The sequence below is a fragment of the Phyllobates terribilis genome, unplaced genomic scaffold (assembly GCF_046119375.1).
Source record: "Phyllobates terribilis strain yellow unplaced genomic scaffold, ASM4611937v1 Scaffold_5__5_contigs__length_657084704, whole genome shotgun sequence".
In the NCBI taxonomy this organism is placed as follows: Eukaryota; Metazoa; Chordata; class Amphibia; order Anura; family Dendrobatidae; genus Phyllobates; species Phyllobates terribilis.
This window is the reverse complement of record NW_027362765.1, coordinates 45732699-45756004: the sequence shown is the minus strand read 5'-3', so window position 1 is coordinate 45756004 and position 23306 is coordinate 45732699. Positions and strand designations below refer to the sequence as shown.

General features: G+C 42.9%; 1 protein-coding gene across 2 annotated transcripts in view; it reads left to right on the top strand.

Annotated features, from left to right (window-relative positions):
- LOC141271876 (uncharacterized) overlaps positions 1-18050 on the top strand; it is a 37189-nt gene extending 19139 nt beyond the window's left edge. For both annotated transcript variants that reach the window (XM_073682078.1, XM_073682077.1), the window contains one exon: positions 16377-18050. In XM_073682078.1, coding sequence (XP_073538179.1) covers positions 16377-17644 — 1268 coding nt within the window. In that variant the 3' untranslated portion in view covers positions 17645-18050. The remainder of the gene's footprint in view (positions 1-16376) is intronic.
- Positions 18051-23306: the final 5256 nt, after the last annotated feature.

The window sequence follows — 23306 nt, the reverse complement described above, 5'->3', positions numbered from 1 at the left end:
TTTAATGAGAAAAAAATGAACTTTTTAGAATTTACCAAGTTGCTGCAATGAAACAAAGAGTGAAAAATTTAAAGAGGTCTGAATACTTTCCGTACCCACTGTATAATTTGTGGAGGAAGGTTGAACTTGATGGACCGTGGTCTTTTTTTCAACCTATGTAATGTGAATTACTGTACAATAACAGCAGAGTTTCCCTTTATCCTGATTCTTCAGTTTCTGTGAAAAAAGACCCGTGAAAGAAGTTCACGATAAACTACACTAAAATTATTACACCTATGCCATGATATATCTCTTATCTGTGCTTGGTTGATGGCTCTAATGACTTCATGTCGTGTATTTCAAGATATTTTCGATCCTAAGCAAATGATAATTACTGCACAATCCTCTTGAAATGGGGAGCACTAATACTTTTTCTACTTTTCTAGTCAGGTCTTATAGTAGCTCCAGTGGTCCATCGTAAATGAGTGCAACTCCAGTTTAGTGCACTATGTTGAAAAGTTCTCTAAAAGTCTAATAATTCTTAAAGAAATTCATCAAAGAGAAAATATTACCATGTCACATATTCTAATTCAGGGGTGCACACTAGTGTTGAGTGAACGTGCTCGGATAACGTGTTATCCGAGCATGCTCAGATTTCCTAACAGACAGGCAATCCTTGCATGTGTTGCACCTGTGTACCACAGTAAAACATGCAGCCGCAGAGAGGCAAACATATTAGACGAGCACGCCGAAGATACTCGGATAAGACCGAGCGTGCCCAGATAACACGTTATCCGATCATTTTTGCTCAACACTAGTGCACAACATTTTTTGCTCCAAGGGGCACATTGCCATACCGAACCAATCCCAAGGACCACAAAAAAATTTAATGGAGTACTTACATGAATACTGTACATCACTACAACCACCATCAGTACATTAATACATCACCAGAACCAAGTTTTGAGTATTTCAGGAGGATTTAACCCCTTTACCACCTTCGATGTATGAGTACGTCCAAGGTGGAATCCCTGCCCTCCATGCGGGCTCCGGCGCTGAGCCCGCATGTTACCAGGCAGATGACAGCTGATCTGATCAGCTGTGATGTGCCCCTAACAGACGCGGGAGGAATTGAGATTCACTCATGGCTGTTAACATTTTAAATGCCGCTGTCAATCTCTATGGCCATATTGACCGAAAAATAAAAAAAGTTTTGGCTCTGGGAAGAAAGAGAGCAAAAACAAAGACGGAAAAACCCAAGGTCGCAAAGGAATTAAAGCGGTTCTGCTCCAAAAAATAACCAGTATGAATAAGCGCTAACATAACATAGCCATGAAGCACTATATGGATTGTTATGTGTATAGATCAGGACCACCATCAGCGCATGTATGCAGTGCCAGAACCACCATCAGTACATGATTGCAGCAGCAGAGCCACCCTCGGTACATGAATGCAGCACCAGAACCACCCTCAGTACATGAATGCAAAGCCAGAACCACCGTCAGTGTATGCAGCACCAAGCTTAGTACAGCCACCAATTGTAATGGCAGGTATGGTATAGGTACCAATGGTAATTCCCAGTATGTCCTTAACAATGGTAAGGAAATGTTGGGAATTCATGTTACCAGCCATCATCAAATTGCGGACCATACAAGAGCCACAATACTGTTGAGACACAGGTAGGTTCACAAACATTTACATCCGGGTACCTTATAGGTGACATCTTCTCTGATTCAAGGCATTCATCCCATTTGTCTCCATGTAGTATGGATGCCATGATGAGATTTCACACCCAGAGCTCGTCTCTGCATACTTCCGTCTTCAGCAGAAGATCGCGACACTGTGCTCTTAGAAATAAGAGTATCATTATATTGCCCCATAAATAACACTCGTGCTGCTCCCCTGAATGTATAATTGCCCCCTCACTGTGCTTTAGTGTACAAAATATCCCCTCTCTCTGCCCTTCTCCATAAAGTCTACCCCAGACTGCCCCCCTCTATAATGTCCCCCCACACTCCACCTCTCCATTATGTTTCCCACATAATGCCCCTCTCCATAATTTCTCCCCTACACTGCTCCTCTTCATAATATCCCACCATCCTGCCCCTCTCCATAGTGTTCCCTCACACTGCTGTTCTCCATAGTGTAGACCCAAATGGCAAAAAGCAGAATGGTTTTTAACAGGGAAAAATGCAAAGTACTACATCTGGGCAATAAAAATGATAAAAGCATATACAGAATGGGAGGAATAGAGCTAAGCAACAGTACATGTGAAAAAGACTTCGGTATACTAATAGATCATAGACTAAACATGAGTCAACAGTGTGATGCAGCAGCAAAAAAGGCAAATACAATTCTGGGATGTATTAACAGAAGCATACAGTCTAGATCACGTGAAGTCATTATCGCACTTTACTCCTCTTTGGTCAGACATCATCTGGAATACTGCATCCAGTTTTGGGCACCACATTTTAACCCTTTCGCAACCTTGGGTTTTGTCGTTTTTGCTTTTTCGTTTTTTGCTCCCCTTGTTCCCAGAGCCATAGCGTTTTTATTTTTTGGTCAATATGGCCGTCTGAGGGCTTATTTTTTGAGGGACGAGTTGTACTTTTCAACGCCATTACTAGTTTTACCATATCGTGTACGGGAAAAAAATTCCAAGTGCGGTAAAATTGCAAAAAAAAGTGCAATGCCACAGTTGTTTTTTATTTTTATTTTTTTACCACGTTCACTGAATGCTAAAACTGACCTGCCATTCTTATTCTCCAGGTCATTACGAGTTCGTAGACACCAAATATGTATAGGTTCTTTTATATTTAAGTGGTGAAAAAAATTTCCAAAATTTGGTAAAAAAAAAAAATAAAAATAGCACCATTTTCCGAGACCTGTAGCATCTCCATTTTTCGTGATCTGGGGCTGAGTGAGGGCTTATTTTTGCGTGCCAGGCTGACGTTTTTATTGATAACATTTTGGGGTAGATCCGATGTTTTGATCGCCCGTTATTGCATTTTATTGCAATTTTGCGGCGACCAAAAAACGTAATTCTGGCGTTTAGAATTTTTTTCTCGTTACACCGTTTACCAATCTGATTAATTCTTTTTTTATATTGATAGATGGGGCGATTCTGAACGCGGCAATACCAAATATGTCTATGTAGGTTTTTTTATATATATTTTATTTTGAATGGGGCGAAAGGGGGGTGATTTAAACTTTTATATTTTTTTAATTTTTTTATATTTTTAAAAACTTTTTTTTTTCACTTACTGCATGCTTCAATAGTCTCCATAGGAGACTAGAAGCAGCAGTTGTCTGATCGGCTCTGCTACATACAGGGGACCAGCAGATCCCCTGCATGCAGCAGAAATGGTCTTGTGCTATGAGCACCGACCACTGCTGCAGACCTTGGGTTGTCATGCCCACCCATTGGTGACCCGCGATCACGTGACGGGGTCGCCGACGGGCGGGGCTTATGACGCGCAACCTGGAAGCGCGCGTTAAATGCCGCTGTTGGAGATTGACAGCGGTATTTAACATGTTAACAACCGCGGGTGGATCGCGATTCCACTCGCGGCTGTTGCGGGCACATGTCAGCTGTAAGAATCAGCTGACATGTGCTCGGTTCAGTGAGGGCTCAGTGCAGCAGCCCTCACTGAACGGGGGGTACGCAAATGTGCGTACTAAGACGTCATAGGTTGTAAAGGGGTTAAAAAAGACATCGACAAACTGGAGCAAGTTGAGAGAAGAGCGACCAGAATGGTGACCGGTCTGCAAACCATGTCCTATGAGGAACGGTTACAGGATTTGGGAATGTTTAGCTTGCAAAAAAGAAGACTGAGAGGAGACTTAATAGCTGTCTACAAATATCTCAAGGGCTGTCACATTGTAGAAGGATCATCTTTATTCTCATTTGCACAAGGAAAGACTAGAAGCAATGGGATGAAGATGAATGGGAGGAGACACAGATTAGATATTAGAAAAAACTTTTTGACAGTGATCAATGAGTGGAACAGGCTGCCACGAGAGGTGGTGAGTTCCCCTTCAATGGACGTCTTCAAACAGAGGCTGGTCAGACATCTGTCTGAGATGATTTAGTGAATCCTGCTTTGAGCAGGGGGTTGGACCAGATGACCCAGGAGGTCCCTTCCAACTCTACCATTCTATGATTCTATGATAACTACTATCAGTAGTCAAAAATGAAGCAGCAAAGTAGTATTAAAATATAACATTTATAGATATACATTAAAATCAACAAAACCAGAAGCCGTCCACAAACTCAGGGCTTTCTGATTCAGCCATCAGCAGCTAATAGCCGTGCATACATGCATAACGTATATATTGAAATGCCACAGATGTATAGAGTTCAATAATCAACCACAGTTGTGTAAAACACAAGTGTGTAGAGTTTTAGATATTAACCCCTATTGGCATTTAGAGTTCAATTTCATCAAGGGATACATAATTATGCTCAAAGGGACATATACTGTGTAGTGGTTTCACTCAACACCGTGCATATATAATTCCTGCTGATGATCTCTAAAGATATATGCCATACATTTATATACTCATAAACCATTAATCAATGCATATTCAGGATTTACCAATATTTTAAATCAGTGCATATTGAAGTCACACATGCCCATGTTTTAATAAATCCTTCAAACTGAGCACTCTATTCTAGAAGACAAATAATCCAACAGACATATATACCAGTGCTTAGACCAGATGAGGTACTAATATCAACGTAGGGGAAATTTGTCAAAGCCTCACTGTGACATTTATAGGGCTATAGCTGTAGAAAAACATAATGAAACAGTCTCACCCAGTCCTACAGTGTACCATGGCTTAGATCGTCCTGGTGTGATCTCATCCTTCTAGGTTTCACCACCAAGAAATTTCATGGAGGTATAATGCTCCCAATGCGTTTCCTCCCATTTAGATTTTTCAGGGGAGACTTAGAAGGGGCTGAGGGACTCCACCACGAATATCAGCCCCTACCCCCCTATCTCTGGTTACATATAGAAGACCCAGAGTTCCATATTGTCTCCCACTATGGAGTCTCCTTTAAATTCAGCTGCGCTATCCTATTTGGGAAAGAAAGTAGGATTTTTTTTTTTAATAAATTGTGGTGCGTCTTACAGTCCGATTTTACAGTAGCTTACTGGGGGGGAGGGAGTAGGTGTGGTGGAGCGTGGTCCCAAGAGGGAAGGTCGCTGCTGTAGGGGAAGCTGGTGCCGACGGCAGGAATGGGACGATGCTGCGGGCCCTGGGCTGAGAGGACGGGGTGTTCAGTGGTGTGAGGCTGCAGGGGGCTGTGGGCTTGCAGAAACTGTCAGCGGAGTCCCTGCACTTCCTATCATTTTCACTGAGGTGGACTTCTGGAAGACCGCTGCCGGTGGTGGCGCAGTGATCTCAATCTGCACATACACCACTTTCCCGAAGTCCATTTCAGTGAAAACTATTGGAAGTGCGGAGAGACTCCATCGACATTTTCTACAAGCCTGAAGCGTGCCGCAGCTTGGCACCGCCGAATAACCCTTCCACCCAGCCCGGGGCCTGCAGCATTACCCCGCTTCTTCCACTGCTGTCAGCTTGCTGCAGCGTGACCCTACCTGCTGGGATCCCGCTCAGTTGCAGCCACACCATCCCCTGTAAGCTACATTCGGATTATAAGACGCATCCCCATTTTGCCAAGGCGACTAAAATAATGGCATGCATTAAAAGAGGCATACATGCCCATGATGAGAACATAGTTTTGCCTCTATACAAGACACTAGTGCGCCCACACTTAGAATTCTTTGTACAATTTTGATCTCCGGTGAATAAGAGGAACATAGCTGAACTAGAGCGGGTGCGAAGGAGAGCAACCAAGGTTATTAAGGGAATGGGTGGATTACAATACCAAGACCAGTTATTAAACTTGAGGTTATTCAGTTTCGAAAACGGAGGCTTAGGGGCGATCTTATTATAATGTACAGAGCTCTTTCTAATCTTTTTACACCTAAACCTACAACTAGGACAAGGGGGCATCCTCTATGTCTAAAGGAAAGAAGGTTTAATCATAATCACAGAGTCTTTACTGTAAGAGCAGTGAGACTATGGAACTCTCTGCCGCATGATGTTGTAATGGTTGATTCACTACTAAATTATTACAGTTTATGCGCACTAGATTCTGTGATGGGACGTTGATCCAGGGAACTAGTCTAATTGCTGTATGTGGAGTCAGGAAGGAATTTTTCTCTTAATCTTGAGCCACTAGTGTCTGCCCCATTGGGTTTTGGCCTTTCTCTGGATCAACATGTTAGGCTATAGGTTGAACTCAAAGGACTTAAGTCTATTTAACCTTTTAGGTATATCACAATAATTAACACAAAGTGGAATTCAAACCTTAAAATAAAAACACTTGTTGATGTAGCTCCATTTTTTCAATTTTACAAGGAGATATAAGAAAAAATGTACCCCACAATATATTTTGTAACTTCTCCTGAATCGGGCAATATCATACTGTTTGGGCACATGGCTGGGCACAGAAGGGAACAGGGCTGTGGAGTCGGTAAGCCAAACCTCAGATTCCTCAATTTCCATGACTCTGACTCCACGACTCCGACTCCTTCATACATGGCTCATATTTAAGTGATAAATTTACTGTAGCACACATTCATCTCAGCTAAAAGTCTAGACCCTTAGATCAGGAATAGGACAGACATTTATAGAACATTTCATAACTTTCCCAAATTCTTATGAAAAAATATTCCCCACAAACTGTATTGAATTATCAGAGTGGGTCCGTTTTATACCGACTCCGACTCCACAGCCCTGGAAGAGAAGGAGCACAATTTGGCTATGGGAATTCAAATGGTGCTGGAATAGTTTGTGATCTTCAGATGGTGCCCGTAAAGTGCAAGAACGGTGGAAATACAGAACAGTAGACAAATCGCATAAAGTGACTGTATTACCCTCATGGAATTCATGTTTAGGGGTAGTGACTATTTTGACTTCACAGGTAATCTCTGGAAACTAGCATGCAGTCGATGTTGGAGAGAGAAAACTGCATATATGCCATTTTAGTGCCCAATAAGTGGTGCCCGGCTTGTGCTTCTAGAGACACAACCACAAGAATTTTTTAAGTGGGTTCTTCCTGCTACAGAAATGCTAAAAATGTAGACGGTAGCAGTATTTATATTCAATCTGTTCTATTAAACATTAACCAAACATTAATTATTGATTATTATTATACATTTTGCATATGAAAAAATATATTGAATTCGAAGAAAACATATTAATATAGAAAATTTCCACAGTTCCAGTAAGATCACCTCTTTTGATATCAATTCACATTGTAATACCTTGAACATCATATTGTTTATGTAATAATCACCAATAAGAGGTTCTTATGTTGAAGTAACTTCTATATTATGTCTGAAGAAATCAAGAGAAGAAAGAAAGCGAGAAAAGACCTAGGGATGAGGGATTGGTGGGGGGGGGGGGTTGGTCCTTATGCCCATGCAGCTGATTATGAGCACAATCATATAAATCTGTTAACTATTAAAACAGGGTATGAAAATTATGTGAATCCTGAAACAGAATCCATCTGCTCCAAACATCTGCAGAAAGTTCTTCCATTCGGCAGGGGAAAAAAAAAATATATATATTTTTTTGTACCGTGTTAGCCAGTAGATAGAAAAATATTTCGATTTGAGAGTCCTCAGTGGTTGATACCTTTTAATGGCTAACTGAAAAGATGGTAACAAGTTGCAAGCTTTCAAGACTACTCAGGCCTCTTCATCAGGCTAGTACAACCAAATATCTGAAGAGTCACATATTTATACACATTAGGACGCAGAAATAATGCAATAGATGAGACAGGTAACGTTAAGCAGAGCAATTGCTGTGGGAGGAGGATAAACAGTTCTCGCTGTAAATATTGGATTGGTTCATAGATAAGGACTGTTATGATGACCCCAAAGTTCTATTCATTCATTCCTGCTCTGAAGGTGTCAAAGGTCATCATTAGTTTATATTCCGAGATTCTTCTCTCTCTGAGATTTGATTTGTTTTCACTTCTGCTTTCTCACAACTCTCTCGCCCTTTAACACTTTCTGTGCACTCTCTCCATATCAACCCCTCCCTTCTCCCCTCTCCCATGTGTAACTCTGAGGCTCTACTGACATTTCTCACCCACTCCAAACCATCCAGTACCTCCATACAGCACTCAAAACGTTCATAAAAATCATTGCACCACCTGCTCTCTTTTTTTTTTCTCCTTTTACTAGTCGCAGGCGACATCTCCCATAACCCAGGACCTCCCTCCACTAGCATACATTACTCTCCTCCAGCTGCATATAGAAACGCTGCTAATCTTATTAACATTCAGTGCATGCCCTCTCCTATCGCTTTCCATTGTGCTCTCTGGAACACACGGTCTGTGTGTAACAAACTAACTTACATCCACGATTTTTTCCTCTCTAATTCCCTTAACCTTCTGGCTATTACAGAAACCTGGAACCAGCAGTCAGACGCCACCGCCGCTGCTGCTCTCTTGTTTTGTGGGCTGAAATTTTCACATACCGCCAGACCTGGGAACAGACAGGGTGGAGGTGTTGGTTTGCTCCTTTCCTCACAATGTGCTTTCCAGGTCACCCCCCCCCCACCGGTCCCCTCACTTATGTTTCCTTCCTTTGAAGTTTTGATTGTCAGACTCTTTAAACCCTTCTCCCTGCGAGTGGCGGTCATGTATCGCCATCCAGGCTCCTCCTGCCAGTTCTTGGATTACTTTGCCTCCTGGCTTCCTCACTTTCTATCCTGTGACATCCCCACCCTCATCATGGGAGACTTTAACATCCCCATGGATGATCCCCTCTCCCAATCTGCCTCTCATCTACTTTCTCTAACCTCTTCATTCGGTCTCTCACAGTTTACTAATTCTCCTACCCATGAAGACTGGAATACTCTGGACCTGGTTTTCTCCCATCTCTGCTCGCTGCATAACTTTACTAACTCCCCTCTCCCGCTCTCGGACCACAACCTTCTTTCCTTCTCTGTCAAGAATTGTCTCCTCACCCGGGACACCCCTACTTACCACACTTATAGGAATACACGTACCATTCATACCCAACAGCTTATGGACAATCTCCACACATCTTTAGTCCCCATCTCCCTCTCCTGTCCAGACTTAGCATTGTCACACTAAAATAATACACTGAAGAGCACCCTAGATGAAGCAGCACCTTCAACACGCAGAAAGACCCGACACAGACAACAGCAGCCCTGGCACACTATGCAAACACTCTTTCTTCATCGTTGCTCAAGGTGTGCTGAGCGTCAGTGGAGAAAATCTCTTTTAGCAGAGGATTTCATCCACTATAAATTCATGCTCAAAACCTATAACTCTGCCCTTCATCTGGCCAAACAATCCTACTTCACCACCTTCATCACTTCACTGTCCAACAATCCAAAATACGACTTTTTGAAACCTTAAACTCCCTCCTAAAACCTAAAGCACAGGCCCTCATCACCAACCTCAGCGGTGAAGACCTGGCCACTTATTTCCTAGAAAAAATCAACCACATCCATCAGGACATCTCATCCCAATCTCCTCAGTGCCTGGATCCCCTTTCCTACCGCACTTCAAGCTCACTAGCCATCTTTGAGCCTGTTACAGAAGAAGAAGATACCCAGCTCCTCACTTCTTCTCGGCCTACAACCAGCAACAGTGACCACTCACCTGACTAAAATATTTAACCTTTCTTTTTCTTCAGGTATCTTTCCCTCCTCATTTAAACATGCCATCATAACCCCTTTACTTAAAAAGCCATCCCTGGACCAGAACTGCATTGCTAACTACAGACCTGTCTCTAATCTTCCTTTCATCTCTAAACTCCTGGAACGCTTGGCCCACTCCCGTCTAATCCGCTATCTCTCAGATAACTCTCTCCTTGACCCTCTACGATCTGGTTTCCGCTCTTCACACTCCACTGAAACTGCCCTCACTAAAGTCTCTAATGATCTGCTAACAGCTAAATCCAAAGGTCATAGCTCCCTGCTGATTCTCCTGGATGTGTCTGCCACATTTGACACTGAATCACCAGCTTCTCCTCACTATGCTCAGCTCTATAGGCCTCAAGGACACCGTTCTCTCCTGGTTCTCCTCCTACCTCTCTGACCGCTCCTTCACTGTATCCTTTGCCGGCTCATCTTCCTCTCCTCGTCTATACACTGCCCCTATTGGACAATCAGCAGATTTGGGTTCCAGTATGCTGACGACACCCAATTATACACTTATTCCCCTGACATCACCCCTACCCTAATACAAAATACCAAGGATTGTCTGTCTGCTGTCTCGAACATCATGTCCTCCCTCTATCTTAAACTCAATCTCTCCAAAACTGAACTTCTTGTATTTCTCCCCTCTACTAACCTAACTCTACCTAACATCGAAATTACCTTGGAGGACTCAACCGTAACCCCCAAGCAGCATGCCTGCTGCCTTGGGGTCATATTTGACACTAAACTTTCCTTTACTCCCTATATCCGAACACACACTCGCTCTTGTCACCTGCATCTTAAAAACATCTCCAGAATCCGACCTTTTCTCACCTTTGAAACTGCTAAAACTCTTACTGTCTCTCTTATTCACTCTCGTCTGGACTACTGCAACTCTCTTCTGATCGGTCCCCCTCTTACCAAACTTTCTCCTCTCCAATCCGTCCTGAATGCGGCAGCCAGGGTCATATTTCTGTCCAGCCGCTTGACCGATGCCTCCATCTTGTGCCATTACACTGGTTACCCATTCGCTACAGGGTCCAATATAAACTCATCGCTCTCACCCAAGCTCTCCACAGTTCCTCACCACCTTATATATCCTCTCATCTCTGTCTATCGCCCTCCGTTCCACAAATGACCTAAGACTAACATTCCCCATAATCCGAACCTCGCACATGCACTACCCCAGGCGATCTGATTGATGCCTAGCCCCCACGCCTTCAAGTGCGCTTTAAAAACCCATCTCTAAACAAGCCTACCATCTCAAATACCCAGTAAACTAACTTTCACATGTTCCCTCCTAAATATTATTCAGAATCTGCTCCCTACTGTTCATCTGTCTCTACACCTTCCATGCACACGATAACTGCACTCGATACTTGATTATTGCATTTAAACATACGGGCTGATGACCGGATCATGCAGCTTTATATGAAAATCCCTATTTATTATAATTGCCAGACCTGAAAGAACAAGCACTTTTCACCTATTGTGTCCGCCCATTTCCTTGTAGATTGTAAGCTTGTGAGCAGGAACCTCACTCCTAATGTAACGGTTTAAACTGTCTTACCTTGTATTGAATTTATTATCTGTACATGTCTCCGCTTAATTGTAAAGTGCTGCGGAATATGTAGGCACTATAAAAATTATTATTATTATTATTAAGTTACCTTTTAATACCAACAATTTCATGTCTGCGATGTTGTGATCAGGTAAACAAAAATGCTTGGCCACAGGTAGATCTATTCTTTTTTCTTTTATTGTGTGGCGATAATGATTCATCCTTGTCCTAAGTTTTTGCCCCATCTCCCCTACATACAGACCACCTGATGGACATTTGGTGCATATAATTAAGTACACTACATTAGATGTGATACAGCTGAAAAAAACTGGAATCTTGTAGTCCTGATGTAAATTGGAGATCTTTATCTTGTCTGTGGTCATTATAAATGGACAGGTTTTACATTTTTTTCTGGTTGCAGGGAAAGGTACCTGTAGGTGGTGGAGATGACAGGGAGCTTCTGACAATGATGCTTCTTAAATTAGGGGGTTGCCTGAAACACAGAAGTGGGGGGTCTAGAAATATGGATTGTAATTGGGCATCTTTTTGTAGTAAGGGTTGTAGTTTCCATGCAGCTGTCCTTAGCACCTCCAGATTTGGGTTGTAGGTAACTACTAGAGGCACCCCGTTGCTTTCTTGTTTACTTTTGTAATGTAGGAGATGATTCCTTGATATTCTGGTGGCTCTTGTAATCTGGTTCTCAAGTGTTCTTGGATGGTAACCCTGATTAAAAAAGGTCTTTCTGAGGCCACCATAGGGTTGGAACATATCTGATTGTATCAGGTGGCTTGGCTGTATACAATAGAGTTTTTTGTGTTTCGGATGGAAAATGTCCCATTTAAGGTATGTTGGACAGTCGATTGGCTTCCGGTACAAAGATGTCTCTATTTCATTGATCTGTTGCTTGATGGTGGTGTCCAAAAAGTTAATTTCAGTATAGGAGTAGTTCATTGTTAGGTTAATGGCGGATGAAATCGATTTAAAGTGTTCATGGAACGTCTTCAGCTGTTGCTCAGACCCCGTCCAGTTGATTAAAATATTGTCAATGAAACAATAGTAGGCCAGAGGCCTGATGGGACATGAGGACAAAAACTCACTTTCAAACTTGACCATGAAAAGATTTGCTTACTGTGGAGCCATTTTACTTCCCATCGATGTACCAGTCTCCTGTAGCTATATGTTGTTATCAAATTCAAAGTAATTGTGGGTGAGGATGAATTTTGTAAGTTTCACCACAGAATCTGCATCAATTCCTGTATTTTCCATGAAGATTTTGCAGGCATTTAATCCATCCTGGTGTGGGATATTAGAGTACAAAGATTCCACATTCATGGTGGTCAGGATGGTTCCTTCTGGTAGAGGACCTATTGCTGCTAGTTTATTCAGTAGATCCATTGTGTCTTGAATGTAGCTGGGTGTATTCTTTACCAGGGGTTTAAGAATACCCTCTACACATCCAGAAACTTGCTCCGTAAGGGTGCCCACACATGAAATAATTGGTCTTCCTGGGTTACTAGATTTGTGGATTTTGGGAAGCATATAGAATGGCCCTATTCTTGGACTCTCTGGTAACAGGCCATTAACTCTTATTTATTCATCAGGCAGACAAGATACCAACTTGTTTAGTTCCTTGAAATAGTCCTGTGTAGGGTCAGACTCCAGTTTTTTTGTAGTAGCATGTGTCCATCAGTTGTCTGTTTGCTTCCTTCATGTACTCTGATGTGTTCATCATCACTATTGCACCACCCTTGTCAGCAGGTTTAATGATGATTTCTTTGTTGTTTTTCAAAGATTGTATGGCCTTTATCTCCTGGGCACCGATATTGGATGCTTGTCTCCTGTTTGTGTCGAGGATGGTGGATTTTATCACATGTCTGACGGAGTTTATATATGTATCCAAATGAGGGTTGCGTCCAGGCGGAGGTGTTCAATCTGACCTCTTCTTGGTTGTCCAGATCCCTTTTCCTTCAGTTCGGGTCAGTTCTGAATCTTCTGTAGCATTGAAGTATTCCCTCAGGTTCAGTCTCCTGAAATAATCTTTATCCCACAGTAATTGCTCTGCTTAACATTACCTGTCTCATCTATTGCATTATTTCTGTATCCTAATGTGTATAAATATGTGACTCTTCAGATATTTGGTTGTACTAGCCTGATGAAGAGGCCTGAGTAGTCTTGAAAGCTTGCAACTTGTTACCATCTTTTCAGTTAGCCATTAAAAGATATCAACCACTGAGGACTCTCAAATCTAAATATTTTAACATTCTACATAAATTCACCATTTCATTGTACCAATCCAATATGCTAGGTGGGTTTTTACGTTTCCAAAACCGCGGGATTACCGTCTGTGCCGCTGTTGAGCAAAATCGAAGTAGGTCTTTCTTTTGAGCACCTATTGAAAAATGTAGAATTGACAGGAAAGGTATTTGGGGAGACCTTGTTACTCTGTTTCCTGTGATACGTTGGTAATTATCAAATACCTTCTCCCAAAATGGTTTAATTCTAGAACACTCCCACCAGATATGAATCATGGAACCCACGTCATATTCACATCTCCAACACATTTCTGAGACTGTAAGGAATATTGCATGTAATTTAGAAGGGTAGTGATACCATCGTGTAAGTATTTTCTAGTTCTTCTCTTGTGCACTCCCAGCATTAGTGAGCATATGTGTGAAGAGAAACCTTTTTGCCCATTCAGGAGGGGACAAACTAATTCCCAAGTCCCTCTCCCATGCTCGCTGATATGCCAGCTTCTCCGCTCCCTCCTCTCTACCTAGTCCCTCATAGATCACAGAAATGGCGTGAGTCGATCCATTTTCCTGAAGGAACATGTTCTCCATGAAGGTGTAGTTTAAGAGCGAATTTACATTAGCATTATGTGCTACTAGAAAGGATCGCATTTGCAAGGATTCAACCATTTGATTTTCACATTAAAAGACTTTGTAAAGATACAAAAGAAGGTATCATACCATTTTCCAATATTTGAAACAATCGGGTGTTCACTACCCTCCGATCGAGGAAGGACCCGCGTAGATATTCGGGTAGAAAGGAAGGGTTATAAAATATTGATGTGAGTGGACTAATAGTTTTATCTGGAAACACTTTTTTCCTCAGGGCATGCCATGTTCTAAGTGTTTCCCTAGTTAATTTGCACTTAACCAAGGTCACGGAGTCTTCTTGACACCATGGTAGATGTCTTAAAGGGACTTCTAAGCCTTTTTGTTCCACCCACACCCATTATTTAGCGTCTGCATAAAAGTGCCAATCTAGGATCCTCAGCAAGGCAGAGACCTGAAAATATCTCTTGAAATTTGTTTGTGAGGTTTAATCTTACCCCAAATGAATTTAATCATAGCTGACCTTAGTTTACAAAAGAAACTGTAGGGAGGAGAGCTCTGGCCTGTTTGAAAAATGTGCAAGAAACGAGGTAATACATCCATTTTGATGGCGTTCATTCTTCCAAACCAAGATAGCTTCAATTTACCATGTTTCAATAGATCATATGTTCTATTCAGTAAAGCTTGATGGTTAAGCTCAAATAATTTATTAGGATCCGAGGGAATATGGACCCCTAAATATTTCAATGATTCTTTCTGCCATTTAAATGGAAATTTAGTCATAACTTGTGAGACTTCAGTCTGTGGGAGAGATATGTTCAAGGCCTCTAATTTAGAGTAATTGACTTTAAAATTACTGACTAATCCAAACCTATCAAATTCTTTTAGAATCATTGGAAATGTTATTTGTGGTTGGGATATATAGAGAAGTAAATCATCTGCATACAGAGCTGCTTTATAAGACTTAGATCCGTGAATATTGGGATTATTTCTGAGAGCATTGGCCAGATGCTCCATTACTACTACATATGGCAATGGAGATAGGGGGCACCCTTGTCTAGTTCCATTGTTAATTGCAAATGGAGCAGAAAGAGAATTATTTATGCTCACTCTTGCTGTTGGGCTTTTATATAGTGGCATAATTTTCTGTAGGTAGGAAGGGCCCAAACCTATCTATCTTAGAGTTCACTTGGGGTTCATGGAGGAAGCTTTATCTAAAGCCTTCTTTGCGTCTATAGATAGAAGACCTAGTGTAGTGGACCCAATTTTTACTTTAGAAATAATGAGTAGTGACTTAATGGTATTGTCCCAGCTTCTCGTCCATTGACAAAGCCTACTTGATTATTAACTAAAGAGGGGAGTAAAGGAGCTAACCTATCGGCCAAGATTTTTGAAAATAATTTAATATCTATATTTAATAAAGAGATTGGTCTAAAATTAGCAATTATTGAAGGGTCTTTACCTGGCTTGAGGAGAACACTAATATGTGCCTCTAGAGATTGGGGGACAAATCCAGTATTTCCATCAATTGCCTTAAAGGTATTCGCCATTATTGGAGAGAGTTGCTCTCTAAACTGTTTGTAAAATGCCGGCGTAAAGCCATCTGGGCCAGGGCATTTGCCTGACGGGGAGGCTCGTATCGCAGAATCAGTTTCTTCTATGGATATCATCTCTTCCAGAGTTTGCACCATTGAGTGACTCAACATGGGCAGAGATGTCTCCTGGATGTATTCTTTAATCTTATTGGAGCGATATGAGGGAGACATGTCTGCAAATTGGTTCTTAATGTTGTATAGATTCTCATAGTAAGACCTAAAAAGATCTACAATATCTTTGGGATTATGTTCATCCCTACCCTCCTTCCCTCTGACATATGGGATAAATGTAGCTGTCATACGTAGGTGGAGCAATCTGGCCAGCGGGCTCCCACATTTATCTGAAAAATCGTAGAAAAACGTTTTGCTTTTTCCCTGTATTGCAAATATTTTTTATCTAAGATTCCTTTTAATTTTGTCTCTTTTCTTTATTAAGACTGTAACAGTATTTGAGCACACAGCAGGACTCAGAAGCGAGGGGAATATTTGGTCATGAGAGCACAGATTTTGCTGGATTGGTTCATGGAAGCCAAGTTGCTTTTCAAGATCTTCTTGCTTTTCTTGTAATTTCTTTGGATATTTTAGAAATGTTCTAAAAATATAATTCAGCGTCATTTATTCAAAAATAATATTTATTCTTGGCAGGTGACAGCACCAAGAGATCAGAGGGACAACTGACCTCTTCAATTTTTAAATCAGATGACCTTAATATCACTCAAGATATCACTGACGTCTATGCCACTACTCCACGAATACAGTCACCCTTTCACAGCAAAGATCTATCATCTGATCCTTTTGAACAGGTCCTATCTTCGAATTCATCACAGACTAATAGGAAAAATAAAAGTCACAAAAGAAGTGTTAAAAATGTAACTGCTTTTACAGCAAACAAGCCATTTTCAAGTGTAGAATTTCAAAAAAGTTTTCCCCTCAAAACGTCTTTTGTTACACATCCAAAATATCACATAGAGGAGAAAGGATTTTCTTCTTCAGAGTGTGGGAAATATTTTAACCCGAAATTAGAGCTTGTTAGACAAAAGACAGTTCACACAAGGGAGAACCCACATTCATGTTCAGAATGTGGGAAATGTTTTGTAAGTAAGTCAAAACTTGCTACACATCAGAGAATTCACACGGGGGAGAAGCCATTTTCATGTTCAGAATGTGGTAAATGTTTTGCAGATAAATCAGCTCTTCTTAAACATCAGAGAATTCACACGGGGGAGAAGCCATTTTCATGTTCAGAATGTGGTAAATGTTTTGCATATAAATCAAGTCTTGTTACACATCAAACAATTCACACAGGGAATAAGCCATATTCATGTTCAGAATGTGGTAAATGTTTTGCAGATAAATCGGTTCTTGTTATACATCAGAGAATTCACACAGGGGAGAAGCCATATTCATGTTCACAATGTGGTAAATATTTTGCATATCAATCATATTTTGTTACACATCAGAAAATTCACACAGGGAAGCCATTTTCATGTTCAGAATGTGGGAAATGTTTTATAGATAAATCACATCTTGTTACACACCAGAGAACTCATACAGGGGAAAAGCCATTTTCATGTATAGAATGTGAGAAATGTTTCACTGATAAATCAACTCTTATTAGACATCGGAGAACTCACACAGGCGAGAAGCCATTTTCATGTTCAGAATGTGAGAAATGTTTTACAGGAAAATCAAGTCTTCTTAAACATCAGAGAACTCACACAGGGGAGAAGCCATATTTCTGTTCAGAATGTGGGAAATGTTTTACAGATAGATCATGTCTTGTTACACATCAGAGAACTCACACAGGGGAGAAGCCGTTTTCATGTTTAGAATGTGAGAAATATTTTACCAGTAAAAGGAATCTTACTAGACATCAAATATCTCACAAAGGGAGAAGCCATTATCATACTTAGAAGATGGGAAATGTTTTACTTGAAAATCACATTTTGTTGACCACAAAGAAAAACTTACAGGTATAAATCATGTTTTTGACAAACTGTACAAGAAAATCCATAAGTCGAAGTAAACGAGAATGAAGGTTAGAACTTACATTTGAATGAAAGCATATAAAGTTATTAATATACTTATGTTATCTAAAATCAAATTAAAGGCAATTTTCACTATATGGACAAGAGTATTGCAAAACCTCCCCTTAAATCGCTCAAAAAATAACCAATATTTCCTCCTCCCTCTTCTTCCTAACTCCAGATCTCTGCGATCTGCCATTCATCAGTCTCTTTCAATCCACAATCTCCATGTGTGAACAAAGTTTTTAACTTTTCTATACTACGATAATAAACATGTTCATATTGTAAATTACTATTTACATGTACGATCCATTTCTTGTTTGTTGGAACATCTGGTGTTATCCATTCCAATTAAAATAAAATATCTCTCTCTCCCACCTCCAGCATCGGACTGGCCTGCCGGTGGGCCCCGTGTTTTCGGTGGGCACCCATGGCAGATATATTGGGGGTCTTTCTAACCATGGGCCAATCAGAGGCCTCTGTGTGCGGCGCATACCTTTTTCATTATGACTGCAGGGAATGTCACTGTTTGCTATACACTGCACGCTGACATCGTCATGTGCCGCATAGCAGTGACGTTTAAAGGCCGCCGGTCAATCTGAGGCTGTGCTCGTTAACGTGCACCATCTGATAGGCCTGGTGGCCATTTAACATTGCTGCTGTGCGCCTGTCGCTGACGTCAGTGCGCGGCGTATAGTAGCGATGTCAAGTGGCCAGCGGCCTTTTAGAGTCACTGCTATGCACTGCATGACTGCCTCTGATGGGTCGGCAGCCATGTCGAAGACACGCCAATATGAAGCTGCAAGAGGACACGCCACAGAGGAAATGCAGAAAGGTGAGAATTTTTTTTTATATGAATGGGCAGGATAATGAGTGGACAAAGGGACCTGGGATGGGTGTGGGGGGATACATTGGGGCCCAGGATGTGTGTGGGGGATACATAGGGGCCCAGGATGGGTGGGGGCGATTGTTACAAATCGTGGTTCTGTGCTCCCACCTGGGAATGGCGCAGGTCTGGTGCTACGCTACTGCGGTCGCAAGTGCCGCTATTGTCCTGACCCTGGAGGCTGAGCTACTATGCGTGCAGGGAAACTATCACAGTCTTGTGGAGCGTCACGTTTTGGTGTTGTGGGATGTGTGAGGACGCAGGACACTGTTGTGTTTGGTACTGAGCAGTGGTGGGAATATGTTCAGTCTGCTGCTGAAGCTGCATGAGTGGCTGTCTGTGGATCATTGGGAGGTAATCAACGCCTGATCATTAGGCGGGCTATTTAACCCCACTCCCTGCTCAGCCCTTTGCTGTTTATTGCAGTTCCTTATGTGCTTGGTGGTGAGTGGTGCTAGCATTAGGTTTTGCTATCTTTTCAGAGGTTTTTTCATTTTGTCTTCTGGTTTCACTTCCTTGGGTTTTTGCAGAAGTACTCACATGGTTCTCGACTAGGCATCGGTCGCGTCAACAGACACCTGCTGTCCGGCGACAGCGGACTTGGAAAGGACTCTTCCAAAGTCCCCCTTCCATTTACTGAGAGCTGGGTGAAAAGTATTCCTGGCCCTCAAGGGCTCACCTAGCTGGGAAGGTAGTTCTAAGTGCGTCTGTGACTACGCCTTTGCTGGTTTCGTGCCGGTCTTGCTGGGTCCCTCTGCAAAACGCATAACAGGATAAGCAGCCATATATATTAAAAAATGGATCCTGTCAAGCAGCTTACTGACCAGATGCAGGTCTTTTGAGAATGTGCCAGGATTTGGTGGTGTCACGGGTGTGTCAGATGTAACAGACATTCGCTCTGCAGCTGGCTGCAGAAGGTCTCTGTGTTTGGTATTGCAGACGCCTTCTTAATCCTTCTGGCTTTTGGACCCAGTGGCAACCTTCCTCCTGCTCTGTTTGACACACCTTGGTCTGGGTGTTAAACTCTGTCTGCTTCAGGGAGTTGCCGGTGATATTCTGATTTTCCCTTGTGATTACTTGGGGCTATAGCAGTCAGCTAGATTCCTCTCTGCTGCCTTGGAGGATGTTTGGTGTTATCTCTCTGGTGTCTGCTCAAGCCAAGTTTCCCACCTTTGTTTGTCTCCCTTGTTGTGTTTTAGTTTATAGTGGGGACTGACCAGTGTTCATCTCTCCCCTCCCAATCCCGGGCCTATCTCTAGGAATATACAAAGCTTAGGTTTCCTGTTCGGCAATTGGTGTGGAACCAATATAGAGACAGTAGGTTAGGCAGGGTGTTATTAGATTTGCCTACGGATCTCCACTCCCCCTTTCCTTAGTGTCTGTTTTTTTTGTGGGGGTTTTTTTTTAGCTTGGTTCATGGATCCCATTGCTGAGCTGTCAGAGCAGCTGCACAAGCTGTCTATGGAGGTGACTGACCTCCGCTATGAGGTTCAGCAACAGCGGCTGCTGTTCCCAAACGTTGGGGTCTCTGCAGGTAGGCCAGTCCAGCTTGAACCCAAGGTTGCCCTCACGGACTGGTTTTCAGGAGGGAGGCACAAGTTTTTTGTGTTCAAGGAAGCTTGCAAACTGTATTTTAAACTTCATACTTACTCCTCTGGAAATGAGGAGCAACAAGTGGGAATGGTGATCCTCAATCCTGGGCTTTCTCTTTGCCACAGGGTTTGGTTTGTCTCCAGTCTGTGGAAGGGTTTTTCGGGGCTCTAGCCCTCATTTATGATGACCTGGGCTGAATCTGCTGGGCTGAGTCCAGGTTGCGTCGCCTTCATCAGGGGAATCGGTCAGTGGAGACATACAGCTCCGCATTCTGCAGATGGGCCACTGATACAAAATGGAATAACCCAGCTCTTAGAAGCCAATTTTGTCAGGGCCTTACTGAAAAGATTAAAGATGCTTTGGCAGTGTATGAAACCCCAGAGTCCTTGGAGGCTGCCATGTCATTGGCTATACGTGTTGATAGCAACTTTTTGGATAGGTGGATGAGACCACCTTCTCCAAAGCCTTCTTTTCAGGGTAATGCTCCTTTTCCGGGGCGGGGGGGGGGGTGTCTGGAGTTGGATAAGCAAGGGGTGCATTTATTGTCAACCTGCAGTTCCCGGTTTGTCCTGACAGCAGAGGTGGTACTAGAGAGCAAAACCAAGCAAATTTCTGTGTTTGTTTGATAGTGGAACTGGAGTCAGCTTGGTGATGCTGAGTTTGTGAGAACTCGTGGTCTTGCTTGCTATACTTTAGCTAAGCCCATTCCCATCTTTGCTATTGACTCAGTGCCACTTGCACAGAGAGCTCTGACTCAGATTGTGCATGGTGTAAAACTGAGGGTGGGGTCGGTGAATTGTGAGATAATTCCTTGCTATGTCCGGGACGGTCTTCCCACCCCAATTGTTTTGGGTCTACCCTTGTTGGTGAAACATAATCTGTTGGTGGATTGGCAATCTAGAGAGATCATTGAGTGGGGAGATTACAGCCAGGACAACTGTTTAAATATTTCCCTTTCTACAGAGACCTTACCTGCATTTTTGTCGGGTTTTGAGGATGTTTTTTCTGAGAGGGCGTGTCAGGATTTGCCTCCTCATCGTGCATATGACTATCCTATCAACCTAAACCCCGGAGCTAAACTACCAAAGTGCAGACTGTATAATGTTTCTGGCCCTGAGAGAAAAGCCATGAAGGATTTCATTGGGGAAAGTCTGGAGAAGGGACATATAAGACCCTCATCTTCACCCGTGGCAGCAGGGTTCTTCTTCGTGAAGAAAAAAGATGGCGGTCTACGTCCCTGTTTAGATTTCCGGGAATTAAATCAAATTGAGGTGAGGTGTTGGAGGCCCAGGGGGACGCCCCTGCCTCTTGCCCTTCAGGAAGGTTATTTGTACCATCTAATCTGCACCGCAAAGTAATTAAGGAAGATCATAATTCTGTGCTTGCAGGTCATCCAAGTGGTAAGGCAACTGTCGACCTCCTTCCTCGTTGTTTTTGGTGCCTGAGGCTGCATCGGGATGTGGTTGAACACGTATCTGCTTGTAGTATTTGTGCGCGTTATAAAGTATCGCATACTCGTCCTTCTGGTCCTCTTCTTCCACTACCTATTCCTAGCAGGCCACAGACATACTTGTCCATGGATGTTATTACTGACTTACCGGTATCTGCAGGCAAAACTGTGGTTTTGGTGGTTGTAGGTAGGTTCAGTAAAATGTTTCACTTTGTCGCATTACCGGCACTTCCGAATGCCAAGACTCTTGCTCAGGTGTTTATAAATGAGATTGCGAAGTTTCATGGGATTCCCTCCGATGTGGTGTCAGATGGGGGGGGACCCAATTTGTTTCCAAGTTTTGGAACACGTTCTGTCCTTGACCGGGGGTGCAGCTGTCCTTTTCCTCTGCTTTCCATCCTCAGTCCAATAGACAGACCGAGCACGTTAATCAGAATTTGGAGACTTACCTCAGGTGTTTTTGTCTCCGAAAATTAGGAGGATTGGGCATCCTACTTACCGCAGAATTTGCTATTAATCATCGTCAAGAATCTACTGGCTGGTCATCGTTCTTTGGTGCATACGGTTACCATCCACAGTTTGGTACTTTTAGTGTGGGAGGGGCTTTGGGAGTTCCTGAGGAGGAACATTTTGCTTCGTCGCTCTCCTCGGTGTGGTGGGGTGTGAAGAATATTCAAGATAATCCCCTGTAAATCACTGTGCACTGTTTTGGTGGATGTCTACTTATGCAAATCTGAGACACTGCAGAGGCAGGGAGTGACATTCCTTCCAGCAGCTGTGAGTGGCACAGGGTAGCCCCTCCCCCGGCCATGTGCTTCCTTTGTGTAAGATACTATAATTCAAAACAGAGTTATGGGAATATGATACATCTCAGTGATAAATCAAACAGATTTTTGGGAACCTGGGGGAATGTCACCCTAGCTTTAAAAACCATCCAACGCGTAAGGAAAGGGAGATAACCAACACGGCCTTGTGGGGCCTCTAGGGCCCTGGTGCTTGGTATCCACATGTAGCTGAGGCCCGGCTGGATCCGATGACACCAGAAACAGCTCCCTAGGCGTGTCCAGTAAGGACGTATAGCCCATTGTAGTTTTTGGGCATTTAGACTGAGGGTGGAGACTTGGGCTCAACCAGGGGGCAGTAGTGGGAGTGACCCAGAGAGTTTAACCCCTTTCCGACGTGGTACGTACTAGTACGCACCACGTCAGTATCCCCGGTTCTGATTTATACAGCTAACATGTGCCCACAACAGCTGCAGATGGAATCGCGATCCACCCGCGGCTGTTAACCAGTTAAATGCCACTGTCGATCTCTGACAGCAGCATTTAACTCGTGCTTTCGGGAAGCGCGTCACTGACTCCGCCCATTGGTGACCCTGTCACGTTTTCGCGGGTCACCGATGGGTTGACATGACAACCCCGGGTCTGCAGCAGAACCCTGTCGTTGTCATGTCTAGATTGCTGTGTGTGCCGCCCAGTGGTCGACGCTCATAGCAAGTGAGCAAATCTACTGCATACAGGTGATCTTCTTGTCGCCTGTATGCAGCAAAGCTGATCAGGCAAGTGCTGCTTCTAGTCTCCCATGGAGACTATTGAAGCAGGCATAAAGTGTAAAAAAAA